Source organism: Lissotriton helveticus, chromosome 4_1 (assembly GCF_964261635.1).
Source record: "Lissotriton helveticus chromosome 4_1, aLisHel1.1, whole genome shotgun sequence".
NCBI classification, from domain to species: Eukaryota; Metazoa; Chordata; class Amphibia; order Caudata; family Salamandridae; genus Lissotriton; species Lissotriton helveticus.
Window position 1 is genome coordinate 1595495215 of NC_136063.1, and position 21674 is coordinate 1595516888.

General features: G+C 44.1%; 1 protein-coding gene across 3 annotated transcripts in view; it reads right to left on the reverse strand.

The window, feature by feature from the left end:
• LOC144827613 (thioredoxin domain-containing protein 3-like) overlaps positions 1-21674 on the reverse strand; it is a 311179-nt gene that overhangs the window by 258508 nt on the left and 30997 nt on the right. For all 3 annotated transcript variants that reach the window (XM_078685858.1, XM_078685857.1, XM_078685856.1), the window contains exons 2-3: positions 4834-4875; positions 4686-4743 (exon numbers count right to left, since the gene is read on the reverse strand). In XM_078685858.1, coding sequence (XP_078541984.1) covers positions 4686-4743; positions 4834-4866 — 91 coding nt within the window. In that variant the 5' untranslated portion in view covers positions 4867-4875. The remainder of the gene's footprint in view (positions 1-4685; positions 4744-4833; positions 4876-21674) is intronic.

The following is a 21674-nucleotide window of genomic DNA, read 5'->3' on the forward strand; positions in this document are numbered from 1 at the left end:
ACCTCTCCCCCCCTACACGTGTAAGGCATTCTCCATCTGCAGCTTACGGACATGCAGGTTCTGTTATAATGGTTTTATCCACTTGGATAACTTCTTATGATTATGTTTTTTGTTTTTTCCTTTTAAGGGTACTGGGCATTATATGATTGGAAAGGTGATGAATTGTAATGCGTTCAAATCCCTGTATATTCATGCCAATCTATGCCAGGATTTCTGTATTGAGAATACTGGAACTCCCAGGAGCTTGTGGATGTAGTTGACCTAGCATATAGATTGGTGTCTTATAAGGCGTTGTTACCCTTGCAAAATTTCAATAAAAACATTTTGACAAATAATATTAAGGGATGTATGCCTGTTGGGTTACTGTTTCTTTGTTGCAGGTAGTTTATGCTGTAGGCATCCAGCTTTGAGATGGAGGTGGGAGTTTGTTTTATAGGGAATGTTTACAAGATGGAGTCCACCAGATGTGGAGCAATGCATATTGTGTTTCACACGGCACATGAAGGTTCATGGGGTAGTTGGGCAGGGTGGGTAGGGGGATCAGTTGGACACCTATACTTCAACAAGATAGGTGAGGCTGCTAAGGTACTGACCCCATCTTATCGGCTTGTGACCTGGAATGTCAGAGGAATGGCCACACCCAGAAAAAGGTAAGCTGTGCACTCTTACCTTGCACATGACTGCATCCACCTAGCGCTTGTAAAGGAAACACACTTGGTGACTGAGGAGCTGCAAGAAGTGCAGATGCGCTGAAAGGAGAATGCTTACGGCCCTGCTAAATCACTTTTTTCATGGGGGTGCTGATCTGGATTGCCCCTGGGGTCCCCTTTACGGTGCATGCCCAGGGAATAGACCATGAGGATTGCTACGTGGTACTGGAGAGGCTGCTGGATGGGGACTGCTTTTCTCTAGTGGTGCTGTGTGCCCCCAATGTGCAGCACACTGATTCCTGACTAGATTATCCCCAGCTGTGTTGCTGCATTCCCAGGCAGTGTGTGGTGGGGTGGGGATTACAATTGTGTTCCAGATGTGGGACTGGATTGCTCTGCTCTTCCTGTGGAAGGGATGGCATGGCGCTAGGTGTCGCACCTCTTTTGGAGGTGGATGGATGACAAAGGGTTGCATGATGTGTGGAGGCTACAACATCCAGTGCCAAGGAATATGCATTTTACTCCCACAACATATACACACGACTAGACCTTTTCCTTTGCTGTGAAGCGATATGTGGGTGCACAGTGACCACCGACTACATGGTGCACACAGTCTCTGATCATTGCCTATTACTGTTGACAGTGCACTGGGGCTGAGAGTGGGCGATGATCCCCACTTGGCAGCTGGATTTTGAGACACTATATCATCGAGTCTTACACAATATTTTGAACAGAACACGGTATCCGCTGCGTCTTCTGCATCAGAATGGGAGGCTCAGAAAATGGTCATTTGGTGCCAGGGTATTGCTAGGAGATCGGGGTGAGAGGGACCTTGTGAAGGGAATTTTTGGACACAGAGAGGGAGCTGCAAGACTTTGCGAGGGAGACCCCACTATGTGTAGATTGGGAGCAGCTATTCTGGGAGCTTTGGTAGAAACATCAGGAGATCATGGCCTGGCTCACAAAGCTTGACTATAAGGAACACATTGCCAGCTTGCAGGGTGAGGGGAACTGGGCAGCAAAGACGAAAGCAAGGCTATGTCAAGGGGAAACACCACGTTACGGAATAGGGACTATTTGCACTGCGCGTGTGAGCCGTTCCCAAGCTGACATACACACATCATTCAGGAACTACTACAGCACCCTGTACACAGCAAAGGACACTGCTACCATGGGTTTGATATGGGACTTCTTGCTGGAGATCCCCCTTCTGTCTCGATACCAGCTCACACACGCTGAGCTGGAGGAGGCCCTACAGGTGGAGAAACGCGAGGCCATCTCTGAGAAGGCACTCGATAAAACAGACTGCTTCTCGATAGACTGTTACATGTAGTTCAGCATGACACTAACTTCATATCTACGGAAATTGTGTGAGGAGGCAGCGGAAGTGAGAATGCTTCCATTCACCCTCAGGAGGCCTTGATTGCGGTATTTTCTAAGCCTGGGAGAGATCCACAGGATCTGCGCTCATATCACCCACTTTCGCAATTCACCTCAATTATAACATATTGGGAAAGATCTTGGCAAACAGGTTGCTGCCAGTAGTGGGCAAGCTGGTCCACCCTGACCAGAATGTGTTTATTCCTGAATTTAACACCTTTATTAACATCCACCGGCAGCCTCTACCTGAAGAGGTCATACGAGGGGGATCCTGTGTATAGCCTATCAGTATCCCTAGATATAGAGAAGGCTTTTGACACACTTGGATGATGTTATCTGTTTGCTGTGTTGGAGCACTTGGGGTTGGGGGGTCAGGCTTTTTGCGATGGGTGCAAACCCTATACTGCAATCCAACAACACGTGTTAAAACAAGCACATTTAAATCAGAAAGTATGGACTTACGTTGAGGCACTAGACCAGGGTGTCCGCTATCAGTACTCTTTTTCACATCTACCATGGGGCCTTTGGCAGCATGGTTCTGCATTAAGACTGAGATGTGGGGAGTGAAGGCATCAGATGACTGGCACATTGTGTTGATGTACGCAGACGATGCTCTGATTTACTTTAGAATGCCAGAACTTCCTTAAGATCACTCATGCCGATGCTAGACAGATTTGGGACTTGTCAGGCTGGTGCATACATTTTGCCAAATCCTGTTAGTTCCTGCTCCTACAGGTGGAGGAAAATAAACACAAAAACTTGATGCCCACACCACTGGAGAGGCGTTTTGATTTTCTTGAATACCTGAGGGTGACATCTATCATTTCAATGAGGGCTTCATGCATGGAAATCTGGACCAAGCTGTTGCGTCCACTTGTGGCTCCCTTCCCTCCTGGCTTTCACTACCTCATCGCCCAAGGGCTGAGTGGCAAATGCACAGATGCTGATTTTGTCGAGCTTGTTGTGCCTGTTCTCTGCATTGCCTCTGCTTGTGCAACAGCCCTTCTTCAGGGATCTTAACGGGTTGTTTTCAGGTTTATCTGGCGGGCAGGAAGAGGGATGAACTACCGATAACGCAGCGCACTTTAGTGAATGGCATCCTAGCGGCTCCACATTGTGAGCGTTATAACGCTGCAGCTCAGCTGCAAGTGGCTGATGCACTGGCAGGGTACGGCACCTCTTGCAGAGGGAGAGATTGTTCAATGGGCCCTGTGGTGGCAGCTGGCCCTGACATGGCTGTGATGTAATGCCAACAGACTGATGCAAGTGGCATGCAATTGTTGGCATACATATGTTTGAGGTAGTGGTGCGAGTCACCCACTGTATGTGCTCACTATCAATTTGGCAGCCACTGATAGTGGTAGATTTATTTGACCTGAGTGCTACATTCATCTGGGAGGACATAATAGTAATATTCTCTGAGGGTTTATTTCAGGAGGGGCAACTGTGATAATTTCAGGCTCTGGAGGACAGCCTGGGACTACCAGTGGGATGCTTTCTGAACTACCATGCCATTTGGCATGCATTTGCTGTGCTGTGTGATGGAGGGTGCCTGAAGAACCACACACGTCACGCCCATTACAGGTTGTGCTTATGCAAGGGGATGTGGTGGGGCAGTTACTGTGATGTATTGCACTCTGCACGCCCAGCTCAGCGAGGTTGTGATGCCAGCCAGGGTCAAGTGTCTGGCTGCTCTGTGCGCCTATGCAATATGCAATGGATGAGGGCAATGGCACATGTGCATGAGGTGTCCAGAAACCCACACTTTATTACACGCAATTTAACTACTTGCACCAGACCTACCGAACACTGCAGCGCATCCATCAGATATTCCCACGCACTCCGCTGGAGTGCTCTTGCTGTCTCACGCAACCCACTGACTTTTACCACATGATTTGGGCTTGCTCTGTCCTCTGGGAGGCATGGGGGGACGTGATGGAGACACCCTCCGAGCTAGTGGAGTAAGTGGAGCCCCTCAACCCTGAATACTGTCTGTTTGGATTAAGGCCCAGGGTAATAGGGGTGCCAGCAGGTTTGTTGCACTGGTCCTTGTGCTCTTTATGAGACAGATAGCGATGTCATGGAAGGCCAGCTTAGCACCGGGGGTGAGGCAATGACTGCAGGAGCAGGTGGAATGGGCTACGGTGGAAGTGGATGCACTGGCCAGGCTCCGCCCCTTGGGCGGTGGGGGTACTGATTGCACCATGTGGCAAGTGTATACCCTGAAACCAGAAGAGAAGAATGATGAGAAGGGGAGAAATATTTACACCATTGTGGTTGACTTGTGATATTACTGATGTTCTGTGATTCTACACATTATGAATTTTGTTTTTGATGCCATGGAACGCCTGTAGCCCGTCCCCATCGGCAAACAGTGCCTTTGCCTGATTCTTTTGAGTATGGGCGCTAATGATGTTGTTGTGTCTGTGATAGTCGATGGGTGTTGGGTTGTGGAGTTGGGTGAAACCTGGCTATAACTTATGCACGGTCTGAAAAACTCCAGCCTTGTGTATTATGGAGCAGCGTGCCCTTCCCCCAAGAGTTGTTTAATGTGTTATAAAGCTGTAATCTACAAATAAAGAGATTTAAACACACAAAAAACTACATGTAAGTGTAAGGCTTAGTTATATGGGAGAAAATATTAATACTCCATACCAGTAACACCCTCAGACTGCATCATGTTCTTCCATTCTTCATCAGTACTTATAACAGTCTAAAAATAAAAACACATATTTTTGAAAATTCACAATTTTTTATGGTTCTAGTCATAGCATTATTATACGTTGTTAAGGTTAATACAGACCTGAAGCTGTATTTCTTTTTTCTTCAATGCCATATTTTATTCCTATCATCGGAAACAAGCATAGATGTTATATTTTGAACCAACAATACCATAGTTATTTTCATTAAACCAATGAGCTTTCACTATCTTAGGCTATGAATGGGGCTGGAATACTATTTCAAAGAGAAATATATATACATATATATATATATATATATATATACATATATATATATATATATATATATATACATATATATATATATATATATATATATATATATATATATATATATATATATATATATATATATATATGTGTGTATAGATATAGATATAGATATATATAGATATTCACTGGACCCGATTCACAAAAGTAGCTGAGACAAAATCCTAACTTTACGACTTTCGGTATTCACAAAAGGCATTTAGGAGTAGTAAAGTTGGAATTTCTAACTTTTCTACTCCTTAACTGAGAAAACTCCTAACTTTACTACTCCTAAATGCCTTTTGTGCATATAGAAAGTCGTAAAGTTAGGATTTTGTCTTAGATTACTTTTGTGAATCGGGCCCACTGTTTTTAAAAGCCTACCATGTCTTTTAAATCTGAACAAATTTGTCACTTTAGACTGCGTTTGTTTGTTCCCCTTTTATGAGAAAGTGATGGGAGCAGCTAGGTCGGCAGAAGTCTTTGACTAAAGACTTGGACTGCCCTTTGTTAATTTGGACAACTGAGCAAGAGAAAGACGTGTTTATTTATGACATTGATGGAGATACTCATAATGGACAACGAGGATTACAAATTACTCTTCGTTAATATATAAAGACTAGATGAATAGACTATCAATCAAACGTTACTATAGTGGCAAGACCAGAAGAACAAGGTGCTTCATGTAAAGTGAAGGAGATGATTCAACAGCTTCGGCATATATCTCTTACCCACTTGCTTCTTTTCAGGATTTATAGTCCACACCCCCATATCTGGTAGGGGTATACACTGTGGCCGGTATATAAATCTAATTGAGAGCAACATTTGAGAAAAGAGCAGCAACGGCTGCTTTAACTTTTGTGCAATGGGTTTTAGGCCTAGCCTTAACTTTGCCTGATTCCTCTAATCTCATGGCTTCTTTTGGAGGTAAAAATAAAAGGTCCTTATTTATATCTAGGATGTGAAGTAAGTGACCTCTGAAGAGGATAGACTAGAGAGGTTGTATGATGTTACAACGCATGCTTTTACCACGCATGCTGTTACAACGCAGTTTTTACAACGCAAACCTTTACAACGCATAGCGCTTTGGGGTGCTGGATAGTGAATAGTTTAATTTACTATTCCAACTCCAGTCCCCGTGGACACTAGGGAAGGTGTTGGATAGCAAATTAAATCTATTTCCTATCCTAGAGTGCCCCCCAGTGTAATGCGTTGTAATGGTTTTCGTTGTAAAACCTGCGTTGTAAAAGCACTGCGTTGTAAAAGTTTCGTTGTAAAGGATGTTTCCCACTAGAGAAAATGATGGAGAAGGTAATTTGGTTTATACTAAAATCCAACTAAGATAGGTAGTATTCATGAAAAATGCTAAGAGTCAGGTTGATCAATGAATTGATAATTATTTATCTTATATAGCTGTAAATACACATGCATATTATTTTTCGGAAACCATATTTCATGAGAAAAGGTTTTGATGAACATATTTCAAGTAATGAACACAAAGGTTCCTGTTAGATCTGTGGGTCTCTAGTTGGCAATGGTTATCATCTTTGTCCAAATAGGGACCCTTACTTCTAAGTCAGGATAAGTGGATTACACTCCTTAATAACCCCTGCTCACCCCCTTGGTAGCTTGGCACGAGCAGACAGGCTTATCTCAGAGGCAGTCTGTTAAGCATTTGTGAATATACACAGTAATACAGTGATAACACTACAGATGGACACAACACATGTTTTATAAAAATAAATATTCTTTATATAGACTTAACACAAGACCGACAAAAATCCACTATACTACACTTAAGATTACTTAAAAGATGATTAAAGTCTCTTAGATCAAGTTGCTGTTAAATGCGACAAAGTTCTCATCAAAGTACCTGGATGCGTAGCGCAAAGTGAACAAAAGGCTTGCAAAAGGGGAAATGCGTCAGTTCCGTGACCCGGGGGAACGGTTGCGTCCTTCCTCAATGCTTGCGCAAAGTAGGGGACTCGTCGTGAGCCTTACCGGTGCGGAGGTGATGCGTAGATTCTCGGCCTGCGGGCCCGTTGCCGTGCGCAAGATGGCGCCTTGATGCGATGCGACGATCCGATTACGATGCGAGAAGATGGCACCCTTGATGCGGCGATGAGATGACGATGCGATGACGCCCTGGCAGCCTTGCTACGACTCTGTACTTTGGAGCCGTGACAGGCCCTGTGACACGCTTCTCCCGTGATACGATGGCAACTCTCATGATGGCGTCACGCTTCTCCGGTGATGCGACGGCAGACAGCTTCGATGAACACACGCTTCCAGGGAGATGCGGCGAAGGCTCGCATCTCCGGCGTTGCGATGAGTTCAGCTGTGGCGGCGACATGCTTCTTCTCGCTGCGTCGCGCTTCCAGCTCCCAGCGGCACGCAAGTGTCTAGAGTCAGAATTCCCAGCAAGGAAATTCAGGAGGGAGCTGGAGGTGAAGTCTTTTGTCCCTGAGACTTCAGCATGAGGCAAGCACAGTTCAAGCCCTTGGAGAATATTCTATAGATGAAAGTCCTTACAAAGTTCCTTCTCCTTTCACTTGGCAATGAAGCAACCACTGCAGGTCAAACCAGCAAACAACACACTGGCAGAGGGGCAGTCCAAACTCCTGCAGGTTCTTTGGTTCTTCTCCTTTGCAGAAAGGTTTCTAGTTCCAGAAGTGATCTAATTTCTTGGGATCAGGGTCCCAATATTTATACCCCAAAATCCTTTGTTCTCTGAAGGCAGAGAGGCCTCTGCCTAGTCCAAACCAGTTCCTGAGCACTTTGGGCCCGATTCACAGAATGAACTTAAGACTAAATCCTAAACTTACTACTATTTGGTATTCACAGAATGCACTTACTACTTTCGGGATTCACAGAGTGAACTTACTACTTTCGGGATTCACAGAATAAACTTACTACTTTTGGTATTCACAGAATAGATTTAAGACTACTAACTCTAAGTCCGAAATCGGGGAGTAAATTCCGGCCCGGAGGCGGAGCTTACGACCCAGAGGTGGAGCTTCTGGTCCGGAGGTGGAGCTTCCGGCCCGGAGGCGGAGCTTCCGGCTCGGAGGTGGGGATTTTTGCCATGCTGAAATCTCCAACTCTGGGCCGCAAGCTCCGACTCCGGGCCGTAAGCTCCGCCTCCGGGCCGGAAGCTCTGCCTTCGGGCCGTAAGCTCCGCCTCCAGGCCGTAAGCTATATATATTCACTGAAAAAACCATAGGTTATACACCATATATAGTTAGGAATTAGCATTTACAAAACCTTGAAAATTCACTGAAAAAACCATAGGTTTATATGGAACTATATATGGAATTTCAATGGTTTTGTGTGAGTAAAATAAGGTTTTTTAAATGCTAATTCCTAACTATATATGGTCTATAACCTATGGTTTTTTCAGTGAATTTTCAAGGTTTTGTAAATGCTAATTCCTAACTATATATGGTCTATAACCTATGGTTTTTTCAGTGAATTTTCAAGGTTTTGTAAATGCTAATTCCTAACTATATATGGTCTATAACCTATGGTTTTTTCAGTGAATTTTCAAGGTTTTGTAAATGCTAATTCCTAACTATATATGGTCTATAACCTATGGTTTTTTCAGTGAATTTCAATGGTTTTTTAAAAGCTAATATCTATATCTGTAAAATATATTCTTTATTACGTGACGTATCACGTAGCCACGTGAGACGCCTCATGACGCGTCGCATAACCGTGACGTATCGGCTCTGCAGCGCAAACAAAACCGGTAACGTAAGCGCGCCGGAGCACGCTTACAGATATATATATTTTTTTTAACCTTAATTAGACAAAATCCACACGTGCACATATCTTGAGGCCTTGCAAAGGCACATCAAACAAACAGTCCCTACAATTTTTCAAAGTTTTCTTGATAATTTATTCTATAAATTTTTTTTTTTTACTGTTTCTCTTGTTACGCTTACTGGGACGCTACCCGGTACGCGAACCGGACGCTCCAAAAACACAAGATGGCGGACTCCCGTTACGCTGCCAGTTAGCTGCCCGGTTCGCGTACCGGGACGCGCCTCTATGGCGAAAAATTGCATAAAAATTTTTGGGCCCCGCGGGGCAAAAAAAAATTTGTTTTGCCCCGCGGGGCACTTTAATATCCCCCTCATCAATCCTAGGGGGTCAGGAGGGGTCTACCTTGCCCCCTTTCCTTCATTTCCCCCTTCGTTTTTCACCGCATCTTGTCTCTCGATCCTACCGAGAGACAAGATGGCGGCCGCTCCGGACTGTTTAGAATGTTGACAGACACCAGAGAGCCAATCAGCTTCGCTTCGCGAAGTTCCGTTACGCGTCAGGTACGCGAACCGGGGCGCTGCCCGGAGCTCGGTTACAGATATATATATTTTTGGGAACGTTAATTTCTCAAAATCCACTGGAACACATATATTGAGACCTAGCAAAGGCACATCGGGCTACCAGTCCCTACAATTTTGCCAAGTTTCGTGGAAATCCATTCAGCCGTTCGAGCTAAAAGTGAGGCCAACCGCCCTATGGAAAATTGCATGGGAAAAACGCGTTTTGGGACCCCCCTTTTTTCTCGGCCCCCCCTCGACGAAACCCCCCCAAATTTTCAGGGGCTTCTCAGAAACAAAATGTGCCATTTTCCTGAAAATTTCAGCCAATTCCGTCCTCAAACGCCAAAGTTATTCGACATAGAATTCTCAAAAATCCCATAGAGAAAAAATCCTAACTATATATACCTACTGGCGACCGCCAGTAGGTAATATATATATATATATATATATATATATATATATATATATAAATTGAGACGTGTATTCACCTTACTTTCTTTTGTGTGTATATATTGTCTCGGAGGAGGGCAAAGTAAGGTGTTTTCTTTTCCCCATTATCTTGTGTACAGTACGGTTTCAGGTAAGCCATGCAGAAACAAAATTCTGACTGTAGCTTTCTTCACGTATTTGTTTGGGATCTACTTTGTTTCTAAAGGATTAGTTTTTGTCCCAGGTGACTACTTCCTGCTGACGTCCCCTGGACACCTCACTAGCCCAATAGAGCCTCATTCATTTTATTTTATTTTTATTTTATGTGTTTGTCACTGGTTTAAGGTATTTTTAGTGGTTTATGGTGGCTAATTGTGAACCGAGTGACCTGCTGTAGTCACAGTCCAGCCATTTTTTTTGCGCCTGCCTTTCCAGATCACTGCCATACTGTCTCCCAGCTAGCCCCTTCCAGGACTACAACTGGAGGCCACTGCACAGCTGTACTGTTGATGTGCCACAGGCACACCCAAAGCACCAGGATCCCTGGCCCTCCTGTCACCTGCCTATATACCACCAAGGTACCGCTCCAATGTATCCTGCTCAATGCATGCTCCCTCTGCAAACATGTCACAGAAATCTGGGTCACTATCACCGCCCTCTCCAGGGATGTTCCCTTTATCACCAAAATGTGTCTCAACCCCTCCTCGAACCCTGACACTCCAGATGGATACAAGATGATACACCAAGACTGCACCAGCAAATTAGGCTGAGACATTGCCATCATCTTCAAGGAAACAGTCAGATGCACCATCACCAAAGACGACTCTTCGCCTCTCATGGAACACCTCAATTTCCAACTACGGACCGACGTGAAGACCACAATTAGAGGCCCTCTCTCCTACAGACACCAGGGACCTCAACCCACCTTCTGCAACGCCATCTCCAACCTCATTGTGCCCCTAGCAATCAACTCCTACAACTACGTTCTACTTGGGGACCTCAATTTCCACATCAACGCAACTCCATTGTCCTCCTGGATAACTTGCACACCATTGGCCTCATCCAACGGAACCCAAGCACCAGGCTGGACACACACTGGCTCCATTTTCTCCTTCAACGACAAAATCAAATTCAGACAACACCATTGTATACTTCACCTTCTCCGATACCCAGCACACCATCACCAAGCATTTCATCTCCTCCCACCGTAGCTGGAGTAAGGTTACTGAAAATCAGTGGACACAGGCCCTCACCACCACCCAACCCGCAGACTCCAGTCCTTATCCACCTGGATCACCAACTGCCTAGACCAAGTCGCTACATAGAAACCTATAAAAACCAACATAACCTCAAAACAAGCCAGCTGGTACACTCCAGAGCTCAGGACCACAAAGCGCAACTGCCAACAACTAGAGAAGCAATGGAGCAGCATGAAAAACTTCAACAGAGCAGTTCACAAAATAGCCCTCATAAACTGTCACCATCATATAAAGGAAGCCAAGAAAGCAGCCATCACCACCATTGACACTGTGGCCAACCACACTAAGAATCTTCTCAAAATAGTCAAGGGATTCTCCAATCCGACAGCCACAGAAAACACTATCCACCCCTCCCAACAGCTCTGACTACTTCCACAGAAAGATTGCCATCATCTATGTCAGCTTCGACCTCCAACCCAACACCCTCAACTTTAATGACCTCAACCAACCAACAAACACCAGCCAAACGATCACCACCTGGTGTCTGCTCACCACCCGGACCACCACAGCCATCACGTCTACTATCCACTCTGGGGTGTCCTCCAACCCCTGCCCCCACCACCTCTACGACCTCAGAACAAACCCCATTGGCATGCAGCCTTCCCGGACAGATGGAAGCATGCAGGTGTCAGACCCCTCCTACAGAAACTCTTCGCCAAACCCAGCGATCTCAAACATTATCAACCAATCTCCCTGCTCCCCTACCTGGGCAAGGTACTTGAGAAAGCTATCAACCAACAGCTCACTGAATTCCTGGAACAAAACGAGCTAATGGACGCCTCATAGTCAGGATTCTGGACCAACCACAATATTGAGACATTGTTGATTGCTGCCACGGATGACATCGGAAATCTCCTCAACCATGGAGAAACTATGCCCCTGATTCTACTTTTCCTCTCAATGGCATTCAACACCATCTTACACAGTACCCTCATCAACAGACTTTACAGCATCATCATACAACAAGACACATTCAAGTGGATCGCCTCCATCCTTCCAGGATGTACACAGAGCATCGACTGCCTCCCTTCACTTCCATACACAAAAACATCACATGCGGCGTACCACAAGGATCATCCCTCAGCCCCACTGTGTTCAAAATCTAGATAACTCAACTCACAGATGTCATCAGATCCCACGGACTCAATATAATCTCATATGCAGTCAAAACCCAACTGTTCCTCTCACTAACCAAGGACCCCTCCAATACCATAACCAACTTCTGCAACGCCATGATCAACATAGCCAACTGGACGAGAGACAGCTGGCTCAGACTGAACTCCGACAAGACAGAAGTGCTGATTGTCGGGAACAACATCACCTCCTGGGACCACAGCTGTTGGCCAGACAATCTTGGACCTACCCCCACACCAACAAACCAAGCGTGCAACCTAGGGATTATCCTTTACAGACAAATGACCATGTAACAACAAGCCAGCACAGTCGCCTTTTGCTGCTTGCAGATACTTTGGATGGTCCAGAGGATCTTCAGATGGATTCCAATCAACACCAGAAAGACCCTGATCACCATTTGCCTTGACAACAGAAATGCCCTCTACACCAACCTCTTCAATCAGCTACTCAGAAGTCATACAGTCATCAAGAGGTCCACCGTTCAGGAGAATGTATCATCCATCCTCACCCAGATGCAAGTGACTACAGATTACATTGTCCTTCCCAGACTGGATGTCTGGTATCCCAATTGTCAGGGTTCATTAATAATAAGACCAGGTAGGATTCACTCTGGTCCTTCTAGTGCATAGTTTTAACTTTTTATTATTGACTATTTGTTAGTCTAGGTCTTTAGGGATCCTTAGGCTTGACGAATGCCCCTGACTGATATAGGCAACTTAGAATAGGGCAAAAACATGTTGGCGATAAGACGGTGGTCTGAGCAAGTGTGCTCTTATTCGATTGTGTAGTTGATTTTAGATGCACCAGAGTTCACCACTAATAAAGGTAAAACCTGTTATCACTAGGTACTTTTAACTTTATCTGGATCCCCCTATATTTTTTTATAGAAATTATCTGAATTAAGAACTCCCTCCTTCGGGTTTATTACGAGGTTAAGTCCGCCCTGGTGGTATTGTCCTACTAGGTTAGGGAGGGCTTGCTTATGATGAAGCATGCCACATTATGTGAGTGAGGCTTCCTCTTCTGATAAGATTGATCTTTCGTCTCCTCTTGGGCTTACCCCGATCCATGCCAGAATCTTTTAATTTAGGTATCAGTGATTAGTGCCATATCACTGATAACAATAGCGTTGTAGAAGCCACCATAACTTTATGTGTTTTGGATGTGGCAATAGGGCCTTCATGTTCACTATATTCCCATGCTTGTTTTCCTTATAGAATGTGGAGATGGAAGATGATGAGAAAGGTTACTTCCTTTACACAACCGCTAATGATGATGGAACAATGTTCTAACCTCAGCTGTGTCACCATACAAGACCTGGAAGACATACACTTTCTCACTTCACTCTCTGAGTAAACAACCTCTGCGCCTTCGGTTAGCATATGAAATGGGAATAAATACATCACATACCATGAGGAATACCATCCGGAAAAAGTCGACCTTCACTCCACAACTGGCACCTGACAACAGAATCAATCTCTTTTATACCAGCATTTACCCACGACATGAACAAGGAACATGAGAAGGTAACAGAAAAAGCATATTCTTAAACAGGAACTTAAGCTACATAAAAAGAACAGGGCCCATATTACTACAAAATAATAAATAACTGGTCATCAATGAAGCAGAGAAAGGGGGTAAATGTAGTCCTCATACATATGAACTGCCTCTGATTGGCAAGCCGATGGGCCTGTGACTGAGGACATTTGGTGGGCTGATTTTTTGGTGGAAGAAGTAGCCCCACTCTCCTGGGCCATATCCATCTCCACTGCAAGCAGTCAACAGTATACATACACTAATTGTGATAGGATGCAAAGGCGCTAATACTCAAAGGCAGAATGACAATGGCTGCTCCTGGTCTTAAGAGTATGAGGGGGCTCTTCCTCCTGGGTACCTCCAGGTGCAACAGAGGCCTCAAAAGCTGCGAATGAGAAGTCATTAGCATTTGCTTTGAAGAGGACTGGGATAGGGGAGAGGACTGGGGCAGGGGAGCAGACTGGTGAATCGGAGTGGTGTCGGTTGAAGAGACTAGCAAGGGAGTTCCTCAGTTTATACATACCCCATACTTCCATGGAACAGGCAGAGATAAAGTTGTCTCTTCTGTTCTTTGCCTGCTCCATATCAGTTACTGCACCTAACAGGGAGAGGTTGTGGCCTTAGCGACTTTGAAACTGATAAACCAGGTTAAAGTCCAAGTGTCAGCTTGACCTTCTGTGACACTGAGCAAATCACTTAATATTCTTGAGCCTAAAAAAATGAATCTAACCATTTGTAAAGTTATCTGGTGCTCTTGTAAAGCGCTCCAGTGTCTCTGGTGTGCTATATAAAACTGCATGTATGTGAGAAATGTGACACTGTATTGGGGGGTTGCATTTACACATTAGCATCACCTTTGTAGGACCTTGTATGTGATGCAAGCAGCAAGTAAATCAAAAAAACAGATGCACCTTTCGCCAGTCTCTGAGCATTAGAGAGCTTTTCTCAAGTATTGTAAAGAAAATGGGATTGTTATCCTAAAATCTGAGGGTCAGTGTAAAAGGTAGCCTAGGTCTCTGGTATGTTCTGTTTCTCAAGTTGAATTGAATCAAAACATCCGCAGCAATCCACAGCTACAGGATACACAGGCAATTTCAATGGAGTTCCTAGTATTTTTGAAAATTCTAAGCTTCCAACATACATTATTTTCCAGTGGAATGTTCATTTCAAATTTAAGTCCCTCTCACACACGTTTCTTTAACACATCTTTGCGTATGTAAATGAAATACTTTTTGTGAAAATTGGAACATTTTCTCGGATTAAAGGTATATATTTAATTCTTTTTTTTTTAGAAATGAAATAAATGGTGCGGGAAGCTATACAATGGACCAAATTGAGAAGTTCAAGTGCAAAGATTTATGACAGGAAGATACCTCTGTGAAGCTCCTTAGGGATGAGAGACGATGACTCACATCAGATATATATATATATATATATATATGTGTCTCTCCCCCTTCATACCAGATTTTCACAGACCACATGTCACCAAATGTACCTTAAAATATATGTATTGGGGCTCAAGATGGCCAAGTGCTGGATCACACATGGTGGCTTAGTACTCTGGCGAAACTCCGCTTTTCATGGATCCAAGGCCGCCTGAGGTCCAAGAGCGGGTGGGGAATGCTCTCCCTGAGGTTTGCTAGATTATTCCCCCAAGTAAAGTTTTCTTCCACCTACAGCAGGAAACAGGAGAAGTACAGCCATCTCTTGCAGCACCAGCCCTCCTAGATCCTAGCGGTGAGAATGCTGCCCAGAGTGGGTATAGCAGAGGGTGTGGCTCTGCTGATTTTAAAGTGACCCACACCAAGAATTAAGAGAGACTGACAGTTTACCAGAATCGCACACCAGCCCTTGCCAGTGGCTGAAGAGCGCTGTGGCGAAAGACCGGAGGAGTGAGAGAGGGCCTAAGAGGTTGGGGTGTCCCAGGGGAGAGTGAATGAATGTTACTGCATGACAACTGATCTTGGAGGCCTTGTCAAAACCGACGAGAACAGCACTTTGAGAGGCCTGTAGCAATGCACTGACCATATCTCCCAAAGGAACAAAATTGAAAGCAAGAAAGATTCATTACACTTTTGATGCCCTCAGAGTAGGGGTGCAGTGATAGGGAGATGATGGAAACAGCTATTGAGGCTGATGGTTGTAAGTCCACAAGGTCATTTAATCCCGTCAGCCTGCAGGGAGCGGCATGAGATATCAAGAAGGCAACTGCTTTAGAAATAAAAATGGACTCATTGATCAGCAGCAACACCAAACAGAGGAGACAGTACAGGATAACAAGATAAGAATTGGCTAACAAGAGGCCTCAGTGATAGTGATGCAGGATGAGCACAAGAAACTCATGGAGTTCAATGACTGTACCACTCCATTTCTGGTTCATATGAAGTCACAAAGTGAATACCTGGAAGACCAGATCTGTGCAGATAACATCCACCTTCTGGGAGTCCCTAGAAATCTGGTGAGGAAACTGGTTGTCTGATGGAATAACAAAAGCCTTTATTACAATGACTTTTACAACGAATGTGGAATAACGACAATGTGTTAATAATGCCAGGTTTTGGAATGAACTCCATTGTCATGCCACCACTTAGGTCATCATTAAATATACTGATACAACCAGCGTAATTAAAATGCACATATTAAGAATGGTTACCGTTATGTTGTCCGCCATCTTATTAGGGATGCTTTTTGCCAGCATTGATCTGTGAGTCTGTATGAATGGGGTTGAGTGGATTTCTGGATTGAGGTATTCGAGGTAGTTGATTGGCTGTTAGTGGGAACCAATAGGGAGATTATGACGTTATTTTCCCGTTCGCACCTCCAGATTTCCTCCCACTTCCTGCATATGCAGTGGGGACGTGTGTGGGTATGGTTTATGACTGTGCTTGGTTTATAATTTAGTCCGACTGCATTCTGTAGGGCTAACTGACCAATTCATCCTGTATCTGACGAGCGCAAAACAAAATAGACTCAAGCACACCAAATATAAAGTACCTTGTTCCATTAGGAAATGCTTGAGTGGCACCTTAGCTGCCCCCAACGTGCCTTTCGAAAACTGCCCCTTCCCATAGCTGCCAAGTTTTCAGATTGCTATGTGTGACATTTTCATAATTTGAGTGTGCTTTTGAGTGACATTTCAACAACTATAAGTGACATTTTCTCCGAACAAAAACAAGTAATTTAAACGAGGGAAATATATAAATATCAGAAATTACACACATGGTGTCAGGGACAATGATGTAGAGTTAGAACACATGAGGACTCATTCACAAAAGGCCTCTTCACTTGTGGTGGGGGCTCTGCTGTTGTGGGAGATTTCTCACTGCAGAGATTCTGCCCCAGGTGCAGAGACTCCCCCACAAAGGGCCACCACAACGAGTGTGGTGGCCCTTTGTGAATCAGGCCCTTAGCGTCAGAAAATGGAACGTGATAGCATAGAGGAAGCACAATTATGAAGCATTGTGGGGTCAGGGGCAAAGGGTTAAGCAAGATGTCTCATTACATCCAAGACAAATGGCATCAGCGAACACAATGTGGCAGTAAAATGGCACAAGGATAAAGATTTTGAAAGCTGAATGGTAATGGTGTGTTGGAACCCACTGGGAAACCAAAATGGGGCAGAAAAGAACTTTAATAATCTCTTAATGAGAAATAAAGCTTTGAAATGACAAGAGACCTCTCATCATTGAACTTAAGCTTTAAATGGAATTAATACTTGAGATGTCTAATTTGCTCATTGACTCCTAAGACACATGTTCAAGATCCATAATTGAGCAGGATTTAGCGTGGGAAAAAGGACTTAATTCTAACAGATGATAACATGTTGTGGCCACACAGCACTATCAGTTGTTTGTGCACAATGTTTTTCTCTTTGTTACATATGTTTTTTTGTTCATGAAGCATTCTGCTAGCTAGTGAATAGAGACTTGCTTGTATTAGATAACTGATAGTGTGTTCACATTGGTAGGAGAGGAGGCAACTGGAAAAAATAGTTATGAGAAGAGCGGTCTGGCCCACAAAAAATCAATGATGCAACATTTCAGGGTCTAATGTTAGAAAGTCTATTAAGCCTGCGTGTCCGAATGAGGAGTTTGCTGAATTTCTATTGCAGAACTCAGAAGATGAAAGAAACAAATATTTCAACATAAAATATGGAGGGGTTTTTAGTGCATGTTCCTAGAGTAGAGTAGGATTCTTTCCCCAACTCTTTGACGGGAGACTTGCTTTTGAGTTTCTGATGCCTTTCTTTATGGGAGGTTGCCTTACTTAGATTTTGCTGAATTTTATGCTGATAACTTGAGCTGAGAATACTTTCCATCTTATTATGCAAAGGCTTCATGCTTGCACGTTGATTCTCTCATCAGAAATCTTTATTGTGTTTCTGAACGGACACCTTTTACTCTCATTATTCAAACTTAATTTAGAATACGGAATTTTCATTCATGGAAGATGCCTGCTGTATTATCACAATATTAACTGTGATTTAAAAGAAAAGTGTATTCTACAATCAAATATCAATTGATGGATTATATTAACTTTGAATGCTAAAATCTAAAGATTTATACCCAATGAGTAAGAAGATGAAAAACCAAAAGAAATGAAGAAAAATTCTTTAACTCACACTAAGTCTCTCTATTGACTGTACTCAAAGTAGTTTAAGATTTAATATGTTGTTGGACTGATGTAGATGATTGTTCCATATTTCTCCTTGTTGATGAACTAATATCCGTAGTAACAGTGGCAGGGCTATTTAATGTTTACAGCCGAAGAATGGGATATAAAATAACCCCGCTCCCTCAAGCACATTAAACTCAGATTAGTGGACACAGAGTGGAGAACGAGAAAGTGTTTTCAACTCTCCTTCCTACTATTTGGACTAGAAAAGGAGCCTCTGGTTGTACAACTTCTTAAGATCTTTATATATAGAGACATCACCTTCTTGAGATACCTCAACCTGAGTTTGGTCTATGTGGATGGCCAGTTTGTGTCTATGCAAAAAACAAATGTATTCCTCTTCCTAGTGGTCACAGAACTAGAAAGCCTTGTCATTATATTGGATTTACAAATAAATTGGTTCCGTTCATTCTAGCTCCTCCTGGGCACCTACTCACAACCTCCCTGTGACTTTTTTCCTCCACAGCGGCCACAAGAATTCTTTAATGACCTGTTAATTGAGGTCAAACATTTGCACTGTGACCTATTATCAGACAAAATTCAACAAACTATAGATGGGATGGCCACCTCATTTTTAGTTTGGACAAAAATACCACTCTATGATGAGCCAAATTGTGAATATCAAAATGGTTACTTGCCCTGGATTCTATCCCTGAGACCTATCTAAAGCTCTATTTGAATGGTAAACTGACTCAACTCTTTCCCCAGATGAGGCACTCTTGTAATATTTTCAGTGTGGGCAAACCCTTGAGACACTATTCTTGAGCATTCACTCACCTATGTTTTCGTACCCATTCATAGCCCAGGCAGTGCTTTGAGTATGGTAAAGAGTTAACGAGGCAATGTCTCCTACCCACACTCTACCCCAGAATTCCCCATACTGAGGGACTGAGCATTTCAGAAACCATTGCATTTTGATGTGTCTGAGATGCGGGAGAGAGGTGGCATATAAACAGAAGAGACAACAAATTAAAATGGATGGCTTGTCTTTGATATTTTTCAACACAGGAGAGGCCGCACACCCTGACAGTTCATAATGTATATTAAAATAGAGCCCTTAATAAGCATATAAGACCTGATACCCTGACAGAGCATGAGATTCTGGTAGAGTATTCCACCTCATCAAGTGGTATGTTCACTACAGGGATCCAGGCAAATATCCCTCTTTGAAGTGTGCATGCACCAACACGCCTATTCATTCTAAACACTCTAGCAGACGTAAGCATGAAAGTTCATTGGTAGGTGTTGCAAAGTCATCCTTGTGCCCTGGGCATCCCCATGTTTTGCTGACTGGTACTGGTGATAACTGACTCTGACTGTCCCTGGTCTCTGCCCAACCATGCCCAGAGCAAGTGATATGCTGAAAACACACTTAGAGTACAGTGAACATACCTACATACACTAGGGTACATCATGGATTAGGTTGTCCCTATGATAGGCATGACCTGTCCTATATGTCCCTAGTGCATAATAGGGCAGGGGGATCAAAACGACCTTTAAGTCCCTTGTATATAATAGGGCATGGCAGTGTAGAAGCCAGCAGCCCTTTCTGCACTTGCATGTGTGCACTGCTGAGGCCTGAGGTCAGTTTAAAAGTGGTCCTGTGATGCAGGACTGCTTTTAAAATGTAGATTGTGGCTAAAATTGACGTTGGTATTTGGGGCACTTAAAAATTAATACACTAAAATATTTTGGCATATTAGGTACCCCCAGGGTTGCCCCTAGGTCTCCCAGTTGTTGGTGGTCAGGTCCTCAGAAGAAGGACCCTTATAAAATAGGTTTTCTATGCCATGGTTTAGTGAAATTGCACATTTCACTTCCCACATTTTAGTAAAGTGCTTCCCAATATCGACTTTTGTGCTAGGAGTGCCGTGGAGCAAGGGTCTGTAATATCTTTTCATATTCAAAACCCCTGAGATCTTCCCTAGGTGTACCGTGGGTAGGTGGTCCAGTAGATATAGGCAGGGTCCTTAGAAAGAAAGATGTTTTATGAGCCTGATATTGGAGAAATTGCCCAGTTAATGTTCCCCATTGCAGATTCCCAGCCAGATAGGGTGACATGGCAAGAAGTTAATAATTAATATTTCCCGCCAAGAAATATGGAAAAATATAATTAAAGGACTTACTAGAATGATATTGATACATCCAAAAAAATATGCTATTGTTGAATTCATCCTAAAATGTACAGACAAGAAGTAATAAGACTTTCTTGTCTGCAAGCCAAAATGTAGCCTTCCAGTGATCTGCTCTGATTGGTCAGAGTTAAGTGGATTAGCCAGGCTGCTTTGATGAGGTGATAGGTAGCCCATAGGGTTAAAGAGCCAATCTGGGAGGCGAGGTTTCTGCTGCATAAGAATGCCAGTAATTGCAAACACAACAGTGATGGACAGAATGTGGATCAATGTCACACATTCACCCCAGTCCAAAGATCTGGGCCCAAATCCATCGTTTTTCCACTCCACACCACCCTGGGTTAGACAATGGCGATATGCAAATCAGCGCTGACCCTGTGCCCCATGGGAACAGTCCAGTCCGAACTACAAAAGCCATGTCCTTCCCAGAACGGAAACAAGCATCCGAGGACCGGCCCGGTTTCGAGGTAACACCTCTCATCAGCCCGGCTAGCTTATTCCAGTGGTGTGGAGTGCCTGGGATTCACGTCTGAGCATCCCCAGTACACTTAGAGCGGTAATTGCAAACACAACAGTGATGGACAGAATGTGGATCAATGTCACACATTCACCCCAGTCCAAAGATCTGGGCCCAAATCCATCGTTTTTCCACTCCACACCACCCTGGGTTAGACAATGGCGATATGCAAATCAGCGCTGACCCTGTGCCCCATGGGAACAGTCCAGTCCGAACTACAAAAGCCATGCCCTTCCCAGAACGGAAACAAGCATCGGAGGACCGGCCCGGTTTCGAGGTAACACCTCTCATCAGCCCGGCTAGCTTGATTCCAGTGGTGTGGAGTGCCTGGGACTCACGTCTGAGCATCCCCAGTACACTTAGAGCGGTAATTGCAAACACAACAGTGATGGACAGAAAGTGGATCAATGTCACACATTCACCCCAGTCCAAAGATCTGGGCCCAAATCCATCGTTTTTCCACTCCACACCACCCTGGGTTAGACAATGGCGATATGCAAATCAGCGCTGACCCTGTGCCCCATGGGAACAGTCCAGTCCGAACTACAAAAGCCATGTCCTTCCCAGAACGGAAACAAGCATCCGAGGACCGGCCCGGTTTCGAGGTAACACCTCTCATCAGCCCGGCTAGCTTGATTCCAGTGGTGT